The sequence below is a fragment of the Guillardia theta genome, assembly GCF_000315625.1.
Source record: "Guillardia theta CCMP2712 unplaced genomic scaffold GUITHscaffold_63, whole genome shotgun sequence".
Classification (NCBI taxonomy): Eukaryota; class Cryptophyceae; order Pyrenomonadales; family Geminigeraceae; genus Guillardia; species Guillardia theta.
This window is the reverse complement of record NW_005434611.1, coordinates 313,086-334,862: the sequence shown is the minus strand read 5'-3', so window position 1 is coordinate 334,862 and position 21,777 is coordinate 313,086. Positions and strand designations below refer to the sequence as shown.

At 53.0% G+C, this 21,777-nt stretch overlaps 10 protein-coding genes across 10 annotated transcripts in view; 6 read left to right on the top strand and 4 right to left on the bottom strand.

Annotated features, from left to right (window-relative positions):
• Positions 1–139: 139 nt before the first annotated feature.
• GUITHDRAFT_153969 (hypothetical protein) lies at positions 140–936 on the top strand (the record flags this gene model as incomplete). Its single annotated transcript, XM_005827911.1, has 3 exons — positions 140–387; positions 585–783; positions 827–936. Coding segments are annotated over 2 exons (276 nt in total), but the record flags the coding sequence as incomplete, so codon positions are not given.
• A 1,130-nt stretch (positions 937–2,066) lies between these two features.
• Positions 2,067–3,933, top strand: GUITHDRAFT_112989 (hypothetical protein; the record flags this gene model as incomplete). Its single annotated transcript, XM_005827910.1, has 8 exons — positions 2,067–2,222; positions 2,271–2,812; positions 2,858–2,950; positions 3,064–3,205; positions 3,261–3,288; positions 3,521–3,597; positions 3,719–3,844; positions 3,889–3,933. The coding sequence occupies 8 exons, from the start codon at positions 2,067–2,069 to the stop codon at positions 3,931–3,933; spliced, it is 1,209 nt and encodes a 402-aa protein (XP_005827967.1).
• A 253-nt stretch (positions 3,934–4,186) lies between these two features.
• On the bottom strand, positions 4,187–4,480 carry GUITHDRAFT_39483 (hypothetical protein; the record flags this gene model as incomplete). The annotated part of the gene is made up of 1 exon (XM_005827909.1): positions 4,187–4,480. A coding segment is annotated over one exon (294 nt), but the record flags the coding sequence as incomplete, so codon positions are not given.
• Positions 4,481–4,669: 189 nt separating this feature from the next.
• On the bottom strand, positions 4,670–4,912 carry GUITHDRAFT_45838 (hypothetical protein; the record flags this gene model as incomplete). The annotated part of the gene is made up of 1 exon (XM_005827908.1): positions 4,670–4,912. A coding segment is annotated over one exon (243 nt), but the record flags the coding sequence as incomplete, so codon positions are not given.
• Positions 4,913–5,014: 102 nt separating this feature from the next.
• On the bottom strand, positions 5,015–5,941 carry GUITHDRAFT_43527 (hypothetical protein; the record flags this gene model as incomplete). Its single annotated transcript, XM_005827907.1, has 7 exons — positions 5,015–5,132; positions 5,183–5,313; positions 5,357–5,410; positions 5,589–5,630; positions 5,685–5,741; positions 5,818–5,865; positions 5,909–5,941. Coding segments are annotated over 7 exons (483 nt in total), but the record flags the coding sequence as incomplete, so codon positions are not given.
• A 2,997-nt stretch (positions 5,942–8,938) lies between these two features.
• Positions 8,939–12,483, top strand: GUITHDRAFT_142379 (hypothetical protein; the record flags this gene model as incomplete). The annotated part of the gene is made up of 20 exons (XM_005827906.1): positions 8,939–9,079; positions 9,206–9,307; positions 9,372–9,442; positions 9,487–9,550; positions 9,644–9,724; positions 9,767–9,813; positions 9,890–9,950; positions 10,114–10,158; positions 10,567–10,780; positions 10,852–10,954; positions 11,003–11,048; positions 11,104–11,154; positions 11,364–11,456; positions 11,538–11,572; positions 11,623–11,707; positions 11,822–11,860; positions 11,948–12,000; positions 12,177–12,248; positions 12,312–12,345; positions 12,412–12,483. 20 exons carry the CDS (start codon positions 8,939–8,941, stop codon positions 12,481–12,483), a joined length of 1,509 nt encoding a protein of 502 aa, XP_005827963.1.
• A 677-nt stretch (positions 12,484–13,160) lies between these two features.
• Positions 13,161–13,382, top strand: GUITHDRAFT_112986 (hypothetical protein; the record flags this gene model as incomplete). Its single annotated transcript, XM_005827905.1, has 1 exon — positions 13,161–13,382. The coding sequence occupies one exon, from the start codon at positions 13,161–13,163 to the stop codon at positions 13,380–13,382; it is 222 nt and encodes a 73-aa protein (XP_005827962.1).
• Positions 13,383–14,518: 1,136 nt separating this feature from the next.
• On the top strand, positions 14,519–16,611 carry GUITHDRAFT_112985 (ammonium transporter; the record flags this gene model as incomplete). The annotated part of the gene is made up of 7 exons (XM_005827948.1): positions 14,519–15,351; positions 15,406–15,547; positions 15,599–15,690; positions 15,743–16,181; positions 16,342–16,401; positions 16,444–16,507; positions 16,565–16,611. The coding sequence occupies 7 exons, from the start codon at positions 14,519–14,521 to the stop codon at positions 16,609–16,611; spliced, it is 1,677 nt and encodes a 558-aa protein (XP_005828005.1).
• Positions 16,612–16,909: 298 nt separating this feature from the next.
• GUITHDRAFT_75132 (hypothetical protein) lies at positions 16,910–17,707 on the bottom strand (the record flags this gene model as incomplete). Its single annotated transcript, XM_005827904.1, has 7 exons — positions 16,910–16,990; positions 17,040–17,122; positions 17,168–17,237; positions 17,293–17,357; positions 17,408–17,475; positions 17,522–17,553; positions 17,603–17,707. Coding segments are annotated over 7 exons (504 nt in total), but the record flags the coding sequence as incomplete, so codon positions are not given.
• Positions 17,708–18,242: 535 nt separating this feature from the next.
• The window catches only part of GUITHDRAFT_142377 (hypothetical protein), a gene marked incomplete at both ends in the record, with an annotated part of 10,761 nt that continues 7,226 nt past the window's right edge, over positions 18,243–21,777 (top strand). Inside the window, 14 exons of the mRNA XM_005827903.1 lie at positions 18,243–19,100; positions 19,157–19,250; positions 19,295–19,371; positions 19,422–19,520; positions 19,568–19,659; positions 19,988–20,021; positions 20,107–20,191; positions 20,242–20,333; positions 20,388–20,438; positions 20,485–20,582; positions 20,906–21,044; positions 21,232–21,293; positions 21,419–21,545; positions 21,620–21,727. Of these exons, the coding sequence (XP_005827960.1) occupies positions 18,243–19,100; positions 19,157–19,250; positions 19,295–19,371; positions 19,422–19,520; positions 19,568–19,659; positions 19,988–20,021; positions 20,107–20,191; positions 20,242–20,333; positions 20,388–20,438; positions 20,485–20,582; positions 20,906–21,044; positions 21,232–21,293; positions 21,419–21,545; positions 21,620–21,727 (2,016 nt within the window). The remainder of the gene's footprint in view (positions 19,101–19,156; positions 19,251–19,294; positions 19,372–19,421; positions 19,521–19,567; positions 19,660–19,987; positions 20,022–20,106; positions 20,192–20,241; positions 20,334–20,387; positions 20,439–20,484; positions 20,583–20,905; positions 21,045–21,231; positions 21,294–21,418; positions 21,546–21,619; positions 21,728–21,777) is intronic.

The window sequence follows — 21,777 nt, the reverse complement described above, 5'->3', positions numbered from 1 at the left end:
TGGCAGAGGATGGTCGTCATACTCGGAAGTGGTTCACTGCCTCCTTGAAAACAATGCTGTCCACATTCAGCCCGAGCGAGCAAGCATGAGGGGCAACAGGAGCGTGTGGGACCTCAGCAAATGCCAGGTGCTCTTTAGCACCAAGAAGAAGAATCGATTCCGCATCCTGAGACTGGACGCCAACGGGGGCAAGCAAGTAGAGGAGGACGTTGCTCTGATGGCAGAAAACGTGGAGGAAGCGTGTGAGTGGAAGTTTGCGCTCCTCAACAGCCAGGAGGCGTTCAGCATGAAAGCTCAAGTTGAACAACTGGAAGAGCAGTACGCCAAGAGGGTCGCAAGCCTCTCGAGCTCGCTGCTGAGAGAGAGAAGGTCCAACGCCCTCGCTAGGTAGGAACGTGCTGCTACATGATGGACTGGCGGGAAGGAAGGGGAAGCAGCTTTTAGAACCTAAGTGGAAGGGAGAGGGAAAACTCAGAAGAGTTTAGTGATTGAAAATGCTGTCAGCGGTAGAGGTCAAGGAAGAGCGAGGGAGGTGAGGCTGTTGTGAGGGAGGGAGCAAGCTTCAGAACTGATTTCATGTCTAGCGTTAGGAGTGCTGGGCATGTGAGATGAGGAACGAACGACCTGTTGCCCTGCCTCCTTGAGACCTGTGCAGGTCACTCCCTGAAGTGAATCGAAGAGACGAGCAGGAGCTGCGTGCGAGGCTGCGTCAAATGGAGGAGAACAGCGAGATGAAGGAGTCGTTCGGTGAACTGCTGCTCGTATCCATCCGAAACGCGGAGGTAAGCCAAGGACTCGGCGCGCTCAGACTCATCGTGTCTCCAGGAATGCCAACGTAACTTGGACCTGGTAATGCAGATGGAAACGAGGAGCAGGAGGGAGGAAAGTTGGACGAGGAGACGGGAAGAGCAGGCGATAAAGGAAATGCAGAGTTACAGGGCAGAGTGCGAAAGACTTCGAGCCGAGCTGGAGGTGAAGAAGCAGCAGCTGTCAGAGACGGAGATGCGCCTCTTCGCGCTTGAGAGCAGCAGGAAAGGTAAGTGACGCTTCAGGAGAGTCGGTCGAGCGACACATGAGTGACCTTGCGGACAGAGCTGAAGCAGGAGTGCTTCGAGACATTGAGAGCCTGGCGGGTCAGTTCAAGTCCTCCTGCTCTGACAAGAATTGCTCTGACGTCACAGCCTGACAGGCGATGCAGTGAGGTCTGTTTGTCCTTCAGGCTTTCTTTGCCTGATTTCATCAACAAAACATCCTGAGTGACTGCAAGTAATTTCTATACGCGTCCGATCACCGTCACTGAATCTCCACTTGCGGTCTTCGGAATCGGGCCCGGCCGCTCCGAGGCTCAGTCACCGCCGGGCCGGCGGTACGGTAGACATTCAAAGCCTATCGGATACTAGCAAAATTCCCACATCCCCTCTCTGACCACTCACTTCCGAGCCACTCGCATGGCGGGAGCTTTCGCAACCCGGCAATACCATTTGTAGGAATGGTGCTGAAGGATGAGATGAGATGAGAAGAGATGAGATGAGAAGAGATGAGATGAGAAGAGATGACATGAGATGAGTTGAGATGAGATGAGATGAGAAGAGAAGAGAAGAGATGAGATGATTGAGATGAGATGAGATGAGATGAGATGAGATGAGAAGAGAGGAGATGAGAAGAGATGAGATGAGAAGAGATGAGATGAGAAGAGATGACATGACATGAGATGAGATGAGATGAGATGACATGACATGAGATGAGATGAGATGAGTTGAGATGAGAAGAGAAGAGTTGAGATGAGTTGAGATGAGTTGAGATGAGATGAGATGAGATGAGTTGAGATGAGATGAGATGAGAAGAGATGAGAAGAGAAGAGAAGAGAAGAGATGAGATGAGATGAGAATGGGAGCTCCAGCAGAAGCGAGACTGGTAGGAAGCAGAGACTTGAGGGAATCTAGAGAGGAGAGAGAAAAGATACATCAACAGATAATTCTACTTCATTTTTCCTTCGCTTCACTCAAACTTTCCTTCTCTTGAGTCGAGGCTGACCTCTGAATTGCTTCTACAAGGTTTTATCTGTCATGTCGGGCTACTCGCAGATGATGTATGTTAGTGATTCAGCGTCTAGTGACCACGATGAGCCTTTCATCTGCGACAAGCACTCGTTCGCAATGCCTGACCTGCTCGTCGGTGGAGTCAAACTACAGCTTTCCACGTACGAGAACGCACAGATTCAGGTTGCTTGACATGTCGCTAGATGACAAGACTGATCGGGGCGTTTTCAGTGTCAAGACGGCAATATTTCCATTAGCCTGAACAACTACACGGGAAAGCTCTTGTTCCTACCGAGGCAGAAGGAGGAAGGGGCATGCAAGCTTTTGTCCGATTCTTCTCTCGATGTCAAGACCCCGCACAAACCGATAGACCCAGACACCGTCGCAACAGTCCAACGCGGAAAATCAAAGAAGCATAAAGACCCACTGGATATCGCGGAGCACAAGGGAGAGGATAAAGTGGAGGAGGTGGAGGAAGAGGAGCACGCAGCTGTGCCAGCATCTCTTCTCGATGCCTCCTGTAACGACGAACTCTCGAACGATCCTTTCAGTGACCTCCCGCACATTCTCGAGAAACTCCCCAAGGCTGACTCGCTCTGCCACTTCGATGGAGGGCCAGGGGAGGAGCGAGGCATCTTCAACTTTCTCGGCAAGAAGGCGGTCAAGTTCGGAGTGATCGAGGTGACTAGCTCTGGCTACGATGCTGCTTTCAGACGGCCAGAGGACATGCTAGCGGGCAAGAAGAGCGGCGACGGGTGTGTTGCCGTGCCGGAGTAAGAGTGTGGGATGATGAAAAGAAGGGCTGACGATGATGGTAGTGAGGATAATAACGACAATGTCTTCTTCGAGTTTTCTCTCAAACGAGGACTCGAGATGAGGGTTGAGAGCTACTCCCTCCGAAACGGCTCGAGGTCTGTCTCCCCTTGGACTTACATCCTCCTCCTCCTCCTCCTCCTCCTCCTCCTCCTCCTCCTCCTCCTCGAACCTGCCTCGTGAGACCCTCCTTATAAGCCTGGGGCCGCAGGGACTGCGGAACGTACTTGAAGGATTGGGTGATTGAGCAGAAGGTGATGGGGGAATGGGAGCTGCTTGACCAGCAAAGTTCCCACCTCCTGGACGGGAATCGGCAAACCCTCCATCATTTCAAGATTGACACAGAGCTAGGGGTGAGATTGTTCTTCCCTCTTCCCTTCTCATCCTGACTGCCTTTGCTCTGTGCAGAATTTCCCAGCGTTTACCTCCAGCATACGTACGATACGATCCTTCCCTCTCCATCCTTCATATCCCCCCCGTCCTCATGCATTACATAGCCTGTGCTTCGTCACTTCCTCTCATTCTCATCCTCCTCCTTGATCTGTCGCCTGCTGCTCTTCCTCGCTCTATCGATCTGACTATCTGTGTCTGCCTCTCGTAACTGACTTCGTCTCTTCTTCTCATTCTTCTCGTTTGTCTCATCCTTTCATCTCGCCTCCTTCCCTCAGGGATTCGGCGTGTCGGACCGCAGCACGAGCGGCATCCCCTCTGGCTATTGTCGATTGAGCTCTTCGGCTTTCTCCGGGTGAGCTGCAATGCTCTCCTCCTCCTCGTCCTCCTCTCCCCTCTCCCACCTTCGCGCTTCTCCTCCTCCCCTTCCCCATGTCTACCTATTTCTCCTCCTCCTCCCCTCACATGGACGACAGCGAGAGGCCTTCGACTCGCTGGAGTCGCAGGAGCTGCTCTGCGAGGATTACGCGCTCTCCATTCCCCCGGAGGAGCCGCCTACGAAGAAGTCCAAGGCCTCGACGCCGGGGAAGAAGAGCTCGCAGGTGACAGTGCGTGCGGTCTCCTGCTCCCGTGACCTGGAAAGCAGCTGGACATTTCCAAGTTCTTTCCGAAGAAGAGCGCAGGAGAGTAGCAGTCGAGTCGTGTAATGCCGGTAGAAACAAAAGACACGCGCAGGAACTAGAGGAGGGGAGGGAGTTTGGTCTCGATGGTCTCCTTTGCAGCAGCTCAGGTCGGGAGGAAGGGAGTGATGGACGCGTGTGTCTGCAGCCCTGAGGGAAATGTTGCTCCGCAGTCGCGAACAAGATTGCCGACCCCGCTCGTTCCCGTGTACTGCCGGACAGGGTCAAGAACGGGAAGGGAGGATGATAGCGAGAATTTTGAAGCACCTGGGTAGCCACGTAGTATCTGAGGGAGCCCGACGAGTCGCTAACTGGCTGGAGGCTGAGGTGGTTCCAGAAGCTCCTCCCGTCCTTGCGGTAGTTGAGGATGCACGTGCTGACGGCCTGGTGGGTCTCCATCGCCTCTCGGATCATGGCGACGGTGGTTGGGTCAGAGTCGGCCCCGTAGAGCTTCTCCAGCGAGTGCCCCAGGATTTCCGCCGGCTCGTATCCGGTCATCTTGAAGAAGCCCTCGGAGGCGAAGACGATGGGCATGCCGGGGACGGAGGCATCGGAGATACTCACTGAGATCCAGCCCCGGTGGTGTACGCTCCTCAGGATCTCCGACGTCTTCTCCTTGTCCACCCGGTCCCTCCTGAAGTCTCCGTCCTCCTCCGTGGGCTGAGCCGCCGCCCCGTCGGGCTTCCTGGTGGGGTTGAAGCCAGGAGCGAGGGGCTCTAGCTCTACCTGTGTGCAGAAGATGAAGGCTACTTCCCCTTCGAAGTTGCGGACGGGGCTCAGGTGAACGTCCTTGTTGAAGGTCGAGCCGTCCTTGCGATAGTTGAGGATTTCAAAGTGTCCCTCCTTCCCTTCCCGCAGATGCTCCCGCACCTTGGTGATGACCTCTCGCTCGGTGTTGGGCCCGTGCAGCATGAAGACGCTCTTGCCAATGATCTCCTCCCTCGAGTAGCCGGTCGCTTGCAGGAAGCCGTCGCTCGCAAACACGATTGGAAACTCAACCGACTTCTTGCTCGGCTCCAGGATGAAGAAGTTGCAGTCCAGCGCATGCAGAGCAGCTTCTACTGGCGTCGGCTTCCCCGGCATCAGCTCGGCAATGATCGCTGCGTTCTCCTCCACCGCTCGTCCTGTCACGTCCACCACGGACCACTCGGGGTGAGCAGCATACAAGTCACGAGCCCACTTGAGCTCCTCCTGGATGTACTTGATGTTGCTGGCAGAGGATCGAGTCAGCTCAGAGTCAGTCCCCAGCTGGCTCCCCACCTGTAGTCGAAGCTCCCCATGCTCTTGCCGATGGTCTCTGTGTCCACCCCTGTCCCTGCCAGCCGTCGAGTACGGATCCGCCTCAGGTACTGCGGCTGGATGATCAGCCCGAAGACTCTCCTGGGGTCCACCTGGACAGGTTGTGACAGCTGAGAGCTCAGGGAAGCTCTAGACCTCGAAGATCTCAGAGGGCGGCTGAATGTTGAGAACCAGAGGCACGTTGGCGACCTGCGTGAATGAAAGGGGAGGGAGGGAGGAAGAGAGGGAGAGAGGGAGGGACGGAGAGCAGGAGTAGGGAAGAAAACGAGAGTGAGATAGGATGGCAGGAATTCGAGGAGGCGATGTAAGGAGAAGAGGCGGGCGCTTAGCATGCAGAGCGCGAGGTCGAGGAAACGGATGGTCTCACCTTGTATCCGAACTGCTGGGCGAGGTACATAGACAGAGGAGTCTTTGAGCTGCACAAGGGGAAAGAAAGTCAGCGAGGAGGAAGAACGTTAGCTACTTCTTGCCTGCGCGACACTCCGAGAAGAATCACGTCCGCCTTTTGGAGGTTTCGGCACTGCCTTGACCTTCAGCTTTCTCCCCTCCCGAGCTCCATCTTTCCTCCTCCTCCTCCTGCTGCTGCTGCTTCTCACCTGTGCGCCGTCGTCCTGCTTGATCGTGAACTCCACAGCCTCTACTCGCTGTTGTACCCCATCAGCATACAAGACTGCTAGAGGTCGCTACCTTGAAGTACTTGTCGCTGAGCGGCTTCCTCTTGGTCCCAACAGACCCTCTTGGCAGCCCTGATTATGAAGATAAGATTTCTCCTCCTCCTCCTCCTCCTCCTCCTCCTCCTCCTCCTCCTCCTCCTCCTCCTCCATCTTCTTGCTGTAGCCCTCACCTGTTGGCTCCTTCTCGAGGAAGGAAGAGAGGTGGCGCACAAGAGGTCCGAGCAAGTCTTGATGAGGGACCTACAGGATTTGAGGTTCAACAAAAGCCGCAATGGAGGAGGAGGAGGAGGAGGAGGAGGAGGAGGAGGAGGAGGAGGAGGAGGAGGAGGAGGAGGAGGAGGTCGAGGGAGGAGGAGGAGGACCTTGAAGAAGCGGCACTGGTTCAAGAGCCTGGTATGAAGTGCTGGGTCTACCAGCGTGAAGACAATGAATGCACTCTACTCAAATCGTTAACTTGAACTTTCTTCTCTGCTTCTACTTCTCGTGCTGTAATCCTCCTTGTCCCATCTCCCTCCTCCTCTCTCCCCCTCCTCCCTTACCATCTTCGCTGCCAGCGCAACGATCCTGTCGAGCCTTCCGAGGTCCTTGACGTTGCTGAACATTTGCGTCCTGACCTCCTGCTGAGAGTCTCAGGAAGTGCAAGGGGAAGGAGACGGCAGGGCTGACCGGCACTCCCCCGCTCTTCTCCTTCGCCTTGTTGTCTTGCCCGTTCCAGTCGACAGCGAGCGAGTCGAACTGAGCCTAGAGGACCAACTTGTTACAAGAGCGACTGGAATGCCGACCAGCCCACCATGACGCTGGTGAGTGCGTGTGAAGCTGTAAACCCGGTGCTGCAGGAATCAAGGTCACTGGCTAGCTGGGCAAGGAGATTTTGACCTGTCGGATACAATGTAGATGTACTTGAAATTCTCATGGAGATCACTGCCGAAAAGATTCGACGAGGACATGTTGAATTCCTGCCCCACTTTCTCACTCCTCCTCCTCCTCGACCACCACCACCACCACCTCCTCCCCCTCCTCCTCCTCTTCTACCTCCTCCTCGCCCCCGCCTCCTTCTCAACCACATTCACCTTCTGCGGAGAAACGTCGCTGGTGTTCTTTGCATCCCCGACGGAGCGGATGCTGGCAGACGATTCCGATGGGGATTCGTTTGCTACCTTCTTCTCGCTTCCCTGCTGATCTCCTTCAGATCTCTCGTGCTCCGCTACCGCATCGTTCGCTGTCAGGCCCCTCTTGTCCTCCTCCGCCTTTCCTGCCGGTTCAGCGGCAGTCTGAGCTTGTTCGCTTGCCTTCATCTCTTCGATCTGTGCCGAAGGCAACACCGTGCCTCCGTATCGCCCGCCTACTCGCTTTCCGAACAAGCCACCCCCGCGAAGATACATAGGCTGTATGCCCGACTCCGTTGTTCTTCCCACCGTCGAAAACAAGATGGCGAAGAGAAAAGCAAGTCTTCCGAGGGGAATCATGATGTTCTTGTATATCAATCTCTATAATCCCTCCACATACCCCATCCTTCACATGCCTGTAGATTTGATGTCAACCAACAACGTGAGGGGAGGGAAGCGATCTCTGCTTGCTTTCAATCGAATCGCAGGAGTCATCCTACTCAACTTTCTTCCTCATCAACGCCACCAGGATCGATCCTTTTCTGAGTTCTGGCCCCTCCTCCACCCCTCCCCGTACTTCCCCTCTATCCCTCGGTATCCCAACATCTAGCGTCCACCTCCACCTCCTCTCCTGCGACTGAAACTATCTGACGTCTTGCATGGAACCAGATTCATCTCATCAAACCGATCTCTGTCATCTCCAACATCTTCCTGCCTTGATCTCAACCCTTCCAAACACGCACGCTTCCCAAAATCGCTGTGACCTCCACCTTGCCTCCTCCTTCTCTTGTCTTCTCTCCTTTCCACCTACTTCTGTTCATTGCTCTATCCTCAAGCATCCCTCCTGCTCCTGTTCCGCTCTCTCCTCTTTCTCCTTCCTGCACTTCCTTCTTTCCTACCTCGCTCTATCCTTGTCCCTCTCCTCCTCCGTCTCTCCTCCTCCCTCCTCCCTCCTCCCTCCTCCCTCCTCCCTCCTCTCCTCTCCTCTCTCTTCTCTCTGTCCTCTCTTCCACCTTTCATGTTTGCTCCTCATCTCCTCTCCTGCCTTCAACCTCTTCCTCGTCCTTGGTCGCCGAACTGCATTTCATTTCCGTTACGGACCGTTTCGTTTTCTCTAGGTTGACAAATGCGCAACTGAGATGCACAGATGCGAGCATCACTGATGAGCGACGATGATGCAGATGATGATGGAGTTGATGATGGAGAAGGAGTTGATGATGATGATGATGATGATGATGATGATGATGATGGAGATGTAGATGATCATGACGATGATAATGCTAATGTTAATGATTACGATAATGGGTTGCTTTTTTTTTGTGCAGATGTCAATATTTTCTCGGAGCGGCTCCGTAGTCTCGGTGAGATAACATGCGTTGTTCGTCCGCCCATGTACTGATGATCGTTCGGTCTTATCCAGCAACTTCTCATCACAGCGGGTCAGGACTTCCAAATGTTCTTGTGTTGCCAACATTCATTCTTGGGGTGCAGAAGAGCAAAACGCGCATATCTTCCGGAAGATCAAGGTCAGTGACTTGTTGTGATCTTACCAGTTCGAATGCATGATGGTCTACCGAACAGCTCTTGGATTTTGTTTGCTCCAGGTGCAAGCAAGAATTCACGAAAACGAGCGCATGGCGGGCCACGATCTCCACAGAGGACCCAGATTCAAACATGTGAGCAATGACGGAATATTCCACAGTCGTCAACACCAGAGCACATTTTGATCTGTGGACAGGCTCTACTTGTGTTGTCCCTGCAGAATCACCTTGCTGGTGAGCTTTCTTGCATTATACCCAGCGGCTTCTCAAACTTTCTTGTCGAGAACGAGAGAAAAAGGAGAGACAAGAACACCGCACGCAGGTCAGCATGTTACCTGCGAATCCTCCAGCTTCAACCGACAGCAGCTCAGATCGATAGCCACGGATATGCTCGACATGGAGGAGAACAGGAAGAGGACGGAGCTGATCAAAGAGCACACTGTCGATCTTCTTCCTCGGCTCTCTCCAAGACTAATCGTTCTTGCTCGTCAGGCCCTCAAGGATTTAGTCTTGAGCCATAAGGTGAACCTGCTGAAGGTGAGCAGAAGGAGGAGGAGGAGGAGCATCCGTCAGGTACCGATCGACGTGCTCAGGCAAAGGGAGGGATGGCGCCATACCTCATGAGCATAGTTGCGCTGTGTGGATCTGTGCTTGCAGTGATAGGTAGTGCGATGGTTCAGGCCTGCAGCAGCCTCCCTTACCTTTGATCCAGAGAACGAGGTCTACTACAAGCACGGATTCTGTACGACATCCACAACCTTGAAGGTGACAACCCTGCGTTCGATGTTGCGAGCAAGGGCTTTTATGAATGTGACACTTAGCCCTGCAGGGGTTGGTTCTGCTGTTCTCAATCTTCCTGGTGATCTTGATCGTCAAGTATCATTATGACAGGATCTTGCGGTTGTTTGCTCTTTCTCCTGCTTCGTCTCACTTGTCTCCCTCAGTATGGAGTTCTCACGACGGAGACTGCCAGGCGAACCGATCGCTAGCAGGAAAGATTATACTCGCGTGAGTCCCTTGCTACTCTCCTCCCTCCTCACTCTTTCCCCTCTCCCCCTGCCCATTTCTCCTCCATCCTACGAGCTCTTTGACTTTCTCTAGTGCTTCTTCGAGTGCTTCATCGCAATGCTTCACTGTCCTCCCTTCCTCGATGTTGAGTGGGAGAGTCACAGTCAGCTCGGAGTCAGTCTCTTCTCGTTTCCGTCTCCTCCTCACATGCTGTAGGAGAAGGTCATCTACTCCTCCGACTCCATTGGCGCTCTTCTCTCCATGTGAGTTTGGACGGAGCGGGGGGCAGGGAGGGCAGGGAGGGATCGTTGCATTCGAGTGCTGACGTGGCATGCGGAGGTTCCGGCTGTTCCTCCTCACAAGAACCCTCCGTGAAATCGTCTGCGTCCATGACCTAAACGTGAGAGCTCCTTCTCTCAAACGACTTCCTTTCCTCTCCACGTCCTCTCCTCTTCCCCTCCTCTTTCTTCCCTCCAGCCTCGTCTGTCCTCCTTCCTCTTTCTTCCATCCTCCCTCCTCCCTTCTCCCTCCTCGCCCCTTCCTCTTCCTAATGTCTCTGGCAGTCTCTGCTCGCGGCTCGGTTGGCAGGCGTCGACATCAAGTCTCAGGTGGATAACAGCAGCTCTCCTTGCTGAGCTCAACTTGGACTTCCCAGCTCTTCTGGTTCAGAATTTTCACTCATCGGTATCTCTCCTTTACATCCCCTCGACCCTTCCTTTCCTGACAAGCCTCCTCCTCCCCCTACTCCTCCTCCTCCTCCTCCTCCTCCTTCTCCTCCTCCTTCTCCTCCTCCTCCTCCTCCTCCTCCTCCTTCTTCTCCTCCTCCTCCTCCTCCTCCTCCTCCTTCTCCTCCTCCTCCTCCTCCTCCTCCTTCTCCTTCTCCTCCTCCTCCTCGTGCCCCCTACCCTCTCGTCCTCTACGTCCTCATCCTCCTCCTTTCACTCTCTCGCAACTTCTCAAGGAAGTAGCTGATCGATTCCTCTGCTTTCTTCTTGCTCCCATCTAACTTCCATTAGGTCGCCCTTCCTCGTCCTGTTCGTCTGCACATCGTTCCTCCTCGCTGTCGGTGCATACTTTGGTATTCCTTCAATGCTCGCGGCACCACCGGACTCGAGCTTATGGAATTTTCTTCGTCAGTTCGCATCGGTGAAGCCCCATCGCAGCCCATCCTCCTCCACTTTGAGAATTGTGTCTGGCTCTCCATCGTGACGGCGACTACCGTGGGATACGGTGATGATGAAAGGAGCTCATCGCAAGATGGGAAGGAGATGTGAGAGGTGTTGAAATGCGTCATCGAGCAGGGGACCTGTTTCCTCTGACCATCATCGGTCGGATCTCTTGCGTTCTCCTGGCATTCGGAGGAATGCTTATCGCAAACTTCTTCACCAGCGTCTTCCTCCAATGGTGAAAGTCAGTTTGTCATGTCAGCTCGAACATGACTGTCGGAGTCAGGACAACGCCCACAAAAGTGGAGGAACGATTCATAGCCGTCGTTCAGGTCAGCTCTAAAAGTGTCTCGTCTCACGTGGCAAAGAGTCTCATACGGCCAACAGTCAAGAAAATCATTCCTGCAGAAAAAGATCGCATCTACGAGATTGATCCAGGTGAGGTTGTTGGGTGTTCTTCCATCAGGTCTTGATAATCGGATTTGTCGTCCTACATCTACTCAACATCCCTCCTTTGCGTCTCCTTTTCTCAACACTGCTCTTACCCTTCTACTTGCCCCTGCATCCAACCACTTCACCGCGTCTTACATCTCCCCATGTCTTTGACTGACTGTCTTCCTTACTTCATTGTGTTCACTTCCTCCCAGGCATGGTGGAGGTATTACACTCACTTTGGCAACGGGTCTGCTCGCTCCTTCTCTTTCCGCCTTGACGGCAGGCAGGCCAATTCTATGGAACATGTCAGGACTCATCGTCGAGCTCGATGTAACGGCGGGAGGGAGGGCAAAGTATAGACCCACCTTGACGCGTTCCTTCTGCAGGAGAACAGAACTCTGCCATCCCAACTCGCGCAGAGGTGGAGATGAAGTAGATTGCGACGTAGTCGATGACATGCTGTTGTTGAAGGTTCGGAGGGAGAGTTTTGAAGGCCACAGGAGTCGCCAACAAGACGAGCACTTTCATTGTCATCCCGTCTGATGACTACAAGATGGTATTCTTTGGACTCACTCTTCTAGCGCTTCACTTGACTTCCTCCGACCTGCTCTGCTCCCCAACAGTCTATCGTCTTCTTTCGCTCCTTCTCCTGAGCTCACCTCCTGCACAGGCTGATTTCTCGCCAGAATCGACTTTGAGTCAGATCCTGGTGCTGAACTCTCTCTCAATTCCTTGCCCTTCTCGCCCTCCTTGCTCTGTTCCTCCACGTTCCTGTACAAACTGAACCTCCTCGAAGAATCTTCCGGGAGTGATCAACGTCCGAGCCAAGAAGAAGGGGGCTTGTTACAGGTGAGAGGCTCTAGACCCCGTTGTACCGCCTGACAACCCATGGAAGCGCCCAGGCAAATCCTCATCGATACAGGAGAGAGAGTTTTTCACGTCTGGTGGAGAGGCTGCACGACTACCGACGGACGAAGCATGTTGCTTTCATTTCTCTCCTGCTGCTGACTCTGTCTCTCCTCAAGATCGAAGAAGTTCATCTCCAAAGAGAGTCAGATAGAAGCTCAGGCAAACATTCTCTACAGCATGACTTTGAGGTGAAGACAGAGGATGCGGAGATTGATGGACTCGAAGACAAACGTCATCTAACATGCCCGCAGGCTAGGAAGCCAGCTCGAGCAGAGCAGGAAGCAGGTGGCTGATTTCTCGAGCATGCCTGCATTGCAGACTGTGACGTGACGTCTGAGACTTTTCGGTCAGTTGGACGACACTTTCTACGCGAAGGTTCGATCGATAGAGCAGAGAAGCACCAACATGGACAACGAGGTCTGACCAGAGAGCTTGCTTGCTTCCTCTCTCCCTCTCGCCTTCGCTCCCTCCGTTCTTCTCTCTGCGAACGAGACCTCAACAGAACCTGGTCAGGTGGCAGAACTTCGATCGCTTGTCGAGCAGCAGAACAAAACACTGAGGAGTATGCAGCTGCTGTTGCAGTCCAGAGCATTGCCCACAACCGATGAAGTTTGTCTCTTCACCATCCTCGCGTATTTTCTCACGTGTTGCTCTAGCCAAGCCCTGTGTTTGTTCCGATGGACAACCAAGATGTTCATGAAGAAATCCCAAGTCCAATGAGACATGCGGTTTCTTGCTCGCTTGTTCGCACATTGTCTTTCTTGACGCACTGATCATAGTTGAGCCTTCTGCAACCTGAGATAGAAGAGCAAGAGCCGTCCGTTATCGTTGTCTGATCCTACTACGGGAACTGTACCATTAGAATGTTGTTATGTTCAAGAGTAAACAGATGTTGTTGCGGTTCACTGAACTTTTCGTGCATGCTGAGCATCATGGATTCTGGATGACAACGCGCCTCCCCTCACGTACTTGTCTCTATCCAAAGCTTTGATGGCCTGTGACATCCGTTAGTGTCGAGCAAGTAGCACGAGACGAGCACAGCCAGAAGTCGGTCGCGAAGTGGCGGCTTATCCTGATCCAGGAGTAGGAGATAGATCAACATGGATACCAAGACTGTTGCCATCAGGACGAAGGCCAAGGAGGCGGCGTCGTCAATCAACACAGACATGTTGATGGGGAGACTTTGTAAGGGAGACGTGAGAGGGGCAAGGGGCAGTGGAGGAAGCAAGGAGGACAACAAGGAGAAGAACCACGTCTGTCCTATGTCTCTCGAACGAGACAGCAAGGCTCCAGGAGACGCCAGGCAGGACATCTCGACCTGAAGGGAGTTGAAGGGAGGGGAAGGGGGGGGGGCCTTGCCATGTGCCGCCCTCCCTCGCTCCGCCAAAGAGGCTCATAGCCTATTGTAGGTTTTGAGTTCCGGCGGGCCCCGGCGGCACTGCGACCGGACGGACTGCCGAAGTAACAGGCCCGGGCTAGTTACTGATTTTTAACTTAACTTTGAGTAAACATAACTAGATGCTGGTATCACCGGGGCCCGGTCCAAGGTGGATTCCCGGTGGCCTGGCACTGAGTTTTTTTCAGGTATTGCCGGATTTTCATTGGTCGCTATCTGGCGCCTTGTGTGGCCCGCTCATCCCCAATCTTATAGGAGGCGGAAATCCAAATAGGTTGGCGCATTGCATAAGTAGTTTTAAGTTTTAATTATGTTTTAGTTTGTATGGGTTTAATCATAAAAATTGTTTTTGAGTCGAAACTCAGTACACATAAGGGCCACGACCTTGCGGCTCTAAAAAAAATATTGATGGAGCATAGGGCTTCCTAAGTATCCATATAGGACCCAAAGTATGTTTTACAGAACTTTTTGAATTTAGTTCATATTCTGTACCAATAAATCATGTCAATTGTACTCAATGCCAGAGTTCAATTTTGTACAAAGAGTTTTAAACAATAATTGCTTCCGCCAACGTTCAGTTCACTCTCCCGATCGATGCTCACAAGGAACTGAGCTCTCCCTCCATCAACCTCTCCTCCTCTCCCCATCCCTCCTCGTCGCATCCTAACTGACTTCTCCCTCTTCCCTTGTTGTGCAACAGACTCTCCTCCTCCTCTCTAACCTCTTCCTGTCCCCTTCTTGTTCCTCTCTGTCGTACCCACAAGCACATGCCATGCTCTCGTTGTAAGGCACACCGTGCGTGCTCTCTTGGGTATCACTGACGACCTCGTCGCTTCTCCCATTGTTTCACGTACATTCATCGGGTACAGACGTGCACAGTTTCTCAGAGCATGGCGATGTTTGTTGTCTCGTCTCTTTGCCAACTTCTTAATCATAAGACTCCTTCGATATCAGCATCCCCGGCAGAATGCTCGCCCGTACTGACGTAGGAGCAGCTGCACACAATCGGGCAAACATTTAGAGAAAATCATTCTTTGAAGAAAGACAAAGTCTTTGAACAGCATGGCGAGAGTTATCTATCATGTGATTATGTTTATGATAATGGTCGGAGAGATCCTTTCAGGTCAGATTGACGCTAGCAACGATTCCTTCAAGAAGATCGTGGAGAATCAGGCCAACGTCATCAAATCGTTGGAAGCAAGAATATCCCAACTCGAAAAGGAGAGATCCCCGGGTCTCAGGCAGAGCACCGACCCCTTGAGCACCAGGTTGCAAACTGTTGAGAAGCTCTTGGATGGCGTCAATGTGAGGCAACTAGCAGTGAATGTCAGCGATATCCAGGTCAAACTTTCCAACCCTCTTAGTGCCGGGGACAGCGCCTGGGTCCTCACGTCTTCTGCCCTGGTGCTGATGATGACGATTCCAGGCCTTGCTCTGTTTTACGGAGGTATGGTCAGAGTGAACAACGTGCTGTCGACGGTGATGCAGAGCTTCAGTATCGTATGCTTGATCACAGTCCTTTGGATGTGCTTTGGTTACAGCCTTTCCTTCACGACAGGCTCTCCTTTATTTGGAGGGCACACCAGGTTCTGGCTTCTGGGAATGTCGTACGACACCGGCCATGTCCTCGCGCCCACCATCCCAGAGCCTCTCTTCATGGTTTACGAGCTGATGTTCGCTATCATCACCCCGGCTCTCATCTGCGGAGCGTTTGCGGACCGGATGCGCTTCTCACCAATGCTTCTCTTCATGGCGCTATGGCACTTGCTCGTCTACTGCCCCATCGCTCACGCCCACTGGATGACAGACGGGTTTCTCAAGGACGAAGGCATCCTCGATTTCGCCGGAGGCAACGTAGTGCACGTTGCAGCAGGCTGCTCAGGCCTCATGGCAAGGTGAGCATGGGAGGAGGAGCTTGCTGCTCGTTCACTGACCTCTCTCCCCCCCAGCCTTGTCATCGGGAGCAGGACAGGTTACGGCAAGGAGAACTTCAGCCCACACAACATCCTCGTGTCAGTCCTTGGAGCATCCCTGCTGTGGGTCGGATGGTTCGGTTTCAACGCTGGCTCGTATCTCTCTGCGCACAAGATGGTGAGGGAGCGGCTGTCGACCTGACGGAGCTTCTGACTTGGTGAGCTGCAGACGGCCATGGCAATGGCGGTGACTCAGATCTCGACCGCCGTCTCCGCCCTCGCCTGGATGTGCACAGAGTGGATCATGCGCAAACGCCCCAGGTGCCTCTCCCCATTCCTTGCTCTTCTTCCTCGGATAACGCCCTGCTGGCAGTGTGCTGGGCATCATCAGTGGAGCCGTTGCTGGTCTAGTGGCCATAACGCCGGGAGCAGGCTATGTTGACTGCACAGGAGCCTTCTTTTTCGGACTTCTCGCGGGTCCCGTCTGCTACTTCGTCTGCCAGCTCAAACACCGCCTGGGGTACGACGATGCGCTCGATGCCTTCGGGATCCATGGGCCAGGGGGGGTGGTTGGAGGCATCATGACGGGTCTTTTCGCTACGGAGGACATCACAGGGAAGGGATCGGGGCACAAGGGAGCGTTCTATGGGAAGCCGGAGCAGCTCTACCTGCAGCTCTACGGGATCTTGTTCGCCATCGGCTGGTCCTGCATCGGGTCCCTCGTGCTTCTCAAGCTCATCGATGCGGTCTGGGGGCTGCGGGTGGCCGTGGAGGAGGAACTCATGGGCCTCGACATCGTCTGCCATGGCGAGGTATGTTGATTCTTCCTTTCTCTCCTTCCCTCTCCTTCTACGGCGCTCCCTCCTTTCCTTCCTCCTCTTTGCTCCTTCTCTTGTTTCCCTCGCTCCTCCCCTTCTCTTCCCTCCTCCTCTCAACACTTCCTTGACCATTGTCTTGACCTTCGTTGCTCAGTATCTGCATGGAGAGCGCATAGCTGAGCGTGAGAGCATGGACGTGCGACGAAGCCACGAGGTAAGGGATCTATCGTCTCTCACTCGATCTGACAAGCTCCAGGGCATGCCCGAAGTGTACGAAGTGCAGTCGCATCAGCCGACCCTTGGAGGCCATGAACGTCATTGTACGTTGTTTGAGAGAGCGGAGACAGAGGGCACGACTGACGGCAGGTCAGTGTCAGGCTGGAACAAAGACCACGATGGGCAACGAAATAGCAATAGCCACTAGTCTGAGCGACAAGTTGAGAGACGAGGAAGGAGATGTACTTGACCAACGTACCTGCTGCGTCGCTGCACATTTTTGATCAAGGTCAGCTGTGAGCGAGTGCTGGAAGGATGAGCATGAGACCGAATTGAAGCGAGTAGACCAAACTGTTCCGATTACAACTTGTATTCTCAATCTCAATCTGTCTTCGAATCCATCGGTTGTCTCGCGGTCGCCCTTGCAAGGAAGATAGTTTGCTTATGCCATTGCCTTCCACACTATCAGTCATCCTCCTCCACTTCCTCCTCCTCTTTTTCCTCCTTCACCTGATCGGAACGGCAGGCGAACCTCCAACAGTCTCTCCATCTCCAACATTTCCCATCACAGCACTCCTCGCAGCGATCTGTAGATCATTCATCAACTACCGTCCACGACCTCTTCACCATCGCAACCTTGGCTTTGGATCCAACTTTGAGGTGTTGAGCGATCCCTACTTGTCCTCCTATAAGAACATAGTCGCCGATATCGCAGCTTCCTTCAGGAAAGCTCTTCACTCTGTGCTGTCGGAGAGAACAACAACTACCAGCAATGCCTGTTTGTGCTGCGATCATGACTCCTTTCCCAATCTGAACATTGTGAGCTATGTGAACCTGATCTTCATCAATTCTCCACACACGTTGGCTCTCTGTTGAGAAGAAAGAACACCATATTGTCTAACTTGGTGTTGGACCCAATGACTGTTTGTCTCCAGCTTCCACGGTCTATTGTGCCTGCAGCACGTCTTGTGAGCTCAGCTCATCTCAGCCAACATCCTCTTTACAGTTTGCGCCGATCTCAACATGGTCATGAACTTCTACCCTCAGCGTCTGAGGCTTCTTGGTCGGGTCACTTGGCAAGGTGTCAGGTTGTTAGAAGGAACGGAGTACAGCATTACCCTGATTGAGAAATGTTGAAGCCAAACCCATCCTACTTGATGGTTCAGAACATACCATCCTCTCAACGTGTGAGAAGCAACCTGGCCGATGCAAACTCCAGGCCAGATCACCACTTCCTCTCCGAGAGTGCAGTTGGAGATGTTCACGTTGCTGTGAACTGTAGAGTTCTTCTTAATCACTGAGTCAAATAGTTGAGCGAACGTCTCATTCACAGCAAGCAGGAAATACCAACATGCGGTCCTATAACAGACGAGCTGCCAATAACCACACCATCCTCAATCTGCCGGGTCGCGGTGAGAGGCAGCGGGGGGGGGGGGGAGGAGCAGCTCTTACGATCACATTCTCGAGGATCGAGCAGAAGGAGCCGATGCGAGCAGAGTCGCTGACCCTCGAGCTCTCGTGCACGTACAAGTGCTGCTGAGCTCCTGACGGCAGTGATCCGGTGCTCATCCCTCTACCCCTCCTCAAGACCTCAGAGGAGCTGCATGCTCCACTCCATCGCCTCATGTAGCAGATCCGGTGCATCCACGCTCTCCCTGCTCCTGCTCCTGCTCCTGCTCCTGCTCCTGCTCCTGCTCCTGCTCCTGCTCCTGCTCCTGCTCTCCTTCCCATGCTCATCGCGCGGATCACAGGGATCCTCAACGTGCTAGCCATCGCCATCGCTCACACCCTTGCAACGTTTTGAAACGGACGCAAACAACTTTTCGGGGGCCGATGACTATGGCGGCGGGGAGGATAGCAGGAAGGGGACTGGGCGCCATACTGCTGCTGCTGCAAGGAGCGTCCCTTGCATGGCTTCCTCCTCGCCATCACTTTACTCCTCCTCGTTTCAGCTTGTCCAAGACTTGCCCACAGCAGAGAGGAGCTTGTTTCGGGAGCATACTGAGCAGAAGGCGGGTTGTGTTGGACGTGATGAGTGAGGGGAACAAGCAGGTTGTTGGTGGCAAGATCTCCACGGGGGATCGAGTCAGCCCGCAGGAGCAGCAGGAAGAGCACGACAGAATGCCTCCAAGACTGAAGGAGTATGATGACCTCAAGGATCTTTTGGCAGTGCTTCAGGAGTTCTACGACAGTGTGGATGTGAACGGAAGAGAAGCTGCAACTGCGATGAATCATCTCAAACGCCTGCAGGGGCAAGCTAAGACAGAAAGTCAGAGTGATGCCGTCGAGAGCATCATGAAGAAGTTCAGCATGATTGCGCTGAAGGAGGTGGAGACGCTAGATGCGAAGTCAGCGGCACTCGCCATCAATGCTCTTGGGCAGGGGAGGGGAAAGAAGCGAGTCTCCTTGCTCCTCGACTTTGTACGTCCTCTGCTCTCTCGCCTTCACGGCAACCCAGACGGCTTCTCTTCCAGAGCTCTCGCGATGGTGATGAATGCATTCGCTCGAAATAAGATATTTCCCGGGAACACGAGACTGCAGCACGCAGACAAGGATGTCAGCCTATCGAAGGACGTTGCAGATCTGTATCAGACGTCTTCGCGCCTGATGCAAGAGAAGTTTCATGCAGACGCGGACACTTTCAGTTGGTCCATGCTTCTCAACGCATACGCTTGTGCGAACCTGTTCGACTCTCAGGTGAGTTCTTGTAGGAGACCACTGGTCTTGTGTTGGCTGACGTTGAATGCGCACAGCTCCTTCAACTTGCAAGCAACGAGCTGGTCATGAAGAAAGACGCTCCTTCTCCTCAAGATCTCGCGAACATTGTGAATGCCTATCATCGCTTCGGTCTGGAGTTGTCGCATGCCAACCAGCACTGATCTGCTTTGCAGGAGTTGATGACGGAGCCATATATGACTGGTCAAGGTCGCAGATTCTTGCAATCTCTCCCAAGAGATTCAGCATTCAGGTAAGCTCAAAGACTTTGTAGACTCGTTGATGGTGTAATGTCATGGCTAGGAAATCACTTCTATCTGGACTGCGTACTCCTTCCAGCTAGAAAAGATGCAGGTTGGCAGCAGGCTTGGAAACAACGAAGTTGCGCAGAAAGTTCAATTGGTGAGGATGAAATGACAAGGAAACTCCTTCGTGATGGTTTGTTGAAGGTCTGCACGCACATGGCTGAAGCTGCTATGTTGCTGCCCGCGAACAGGTGGACCAAACAGGGAGCAAGTTTGATCATGAATGCCCTCTCAAGGTTATTTTGATGAATATGGAGATGATGATGACCATGATGGAGATTTGCTGCTGCTGCTGCTGCTGCTGCTGCTGCTGCTGCTGCTGCTGCTGCTGCTGCTGCTGATGATGATGATGATGATGATGATGATGATGATGATGATGATGATGATGATGATGATGATGATGATGATGATGATGATGATGATGATGATGATGATGATGATGATGATGGTGATGGTGATCGTGGTGGTGGTGGTGGTAATGATGATGATGGTGATCATGATCATGATCATGATCATAATGATGATGAGACTGTAAATGATGGCGCTTTGACTCTTGTTGTGCAGAGAGTGGATTGGAAACGAGAAGTTGAAGCTGCAGGTAACAGTGCAGATTCATTTGTCGACCTCACCTTTCCAGATCGTCGTAACTTGATGTGTGGAGTTTCTTACCGATATGATTGTAGATCTTGTCGAAGACATCAGAGATTCTCTGCAACGAAGATGGGTTTTGGAATCTGAAAGCGCAAGACGTTGGATTGATCCTGAATGGTCGTTTCTGAGTCATCCTGGCAAACATGGTCAAGTGACAGCACTGACAGGGCTCGCAAGGCTCAATCACACAGACAGCACCCTCGTCTCCAGGTTGGAGAAAGCTGCTGTGGGTTTGAAGCAAGGAGATTGGAGCGCCATGGTGACCCCTTGATGTCAAACGTCCTGTGAGTCAGCTGAGTTTTGACTCTTTCAGGACATTGTGAATGTTGTTGACGCTTTAGATCGGCTCAAGTTGCACAATAATGTGAGAAAGGTCGCGATGCCGCTGATGATGCTGAAGACTTGAACAGACGGACTTGGTCAAATACATGGAGAAAGCAGTGCTGCAGAGTCCGATGGGGTTCTTTAGCGCAAGGAGTTTGTGTTCCCTGATTTACGCATCCTCAGGGTAAGACGAGAGTTATGGCAGGAGGGAGAGGAGGAGAATGGAGTGGAGAACGAGGAGAGAGAAGAGAAGGGAGAAAGAGATAAGATCGAAGGAAAGGAAGGGGGGAGAATAAGGAGAGGAATGAGGATGGGGAGGAGGAGGAAGGGAGGAGGAGGAAGGAAGTAAGGGTTGGGTCAGACGTTCGAAGTGATTTGAGTTTTCTTCAGGATCCCTACGTTGAGCTCGTCAATTGATCTCTGGAACAAGTTTGCATCAGATTTCTTCGTCCAAAAGAACCCGTAAAGATTGTTACAATCAACTTTAAGTAGAGTGACAAGTCGCAGGAAATTGCAATGGTCCAGCATCGGGCTGTTTGCTCTCGGGCTGACAAGAGGGGAGTGGAAGACTTCCTCCCACTCGGTCTTGTATCAGAGGCTGCTGGAGATTGTGCAGAACACGAGCTTCAAGCATGTTGATTGGCAGGTAAATGAGACGATGTTGAAGACGAGAAGATTGTGGAGTTGTTATCGCTCTTGATGTTGGATTTGATGACGATGACGATGACGATGACGATGACGATGATGATGATGATTGCGTTGGAGATGGAGTGGGAGTGAGACTTGGAGTTGATATTTGAATTCCATACGCTTCACTGACGATGCTCGCGCAGACTTTAGTCAGGTTGGTTGATGTGGAGAGGAAGCACAGACACAACACAGTCATGAACTCAAAGTAGAATCTCCTTCTCCTCCCCTCCTCTCTTGTCCTTCATCTTGCCCTGCCCTCTCCTGCCCTCTCCTGCCCTCTCCTGCCCTCTCCTGCCCAGCCTTGTCCTGGTCTCATCGGCTGATTGGCAGGAAGGAAGACATCGAGCATCTCGTCATGTCTGCTCTCCGAGGCTTTGAGGGCGCTGGCATGTTGTCCTCCGTGTCCGACATCCTCTGCCGAGAGGAACGAATAGCAGGAGAAGCAGAGCCGCTCATGGTGAAAGAGCAGAGAGGAGGGGAGGAGGAGGAGGAGGAGGAGGAGGAGGGAAATTTTCATTGACGGCTCGCCAGCTTGGGAAGCTCGCTTTTGCCATCTCAACGGCGCCTGAAGGAGTTTTCAGCTCCTACCAGGTCGAGGAGGTGCTGGTGATCCTTCGAAAGTTCATCCTGGCGCTTCCGGTATAGCAGAAAGGACCGAGGAAGGGGGGGGGGGGGGGGGGGAGTTTTTT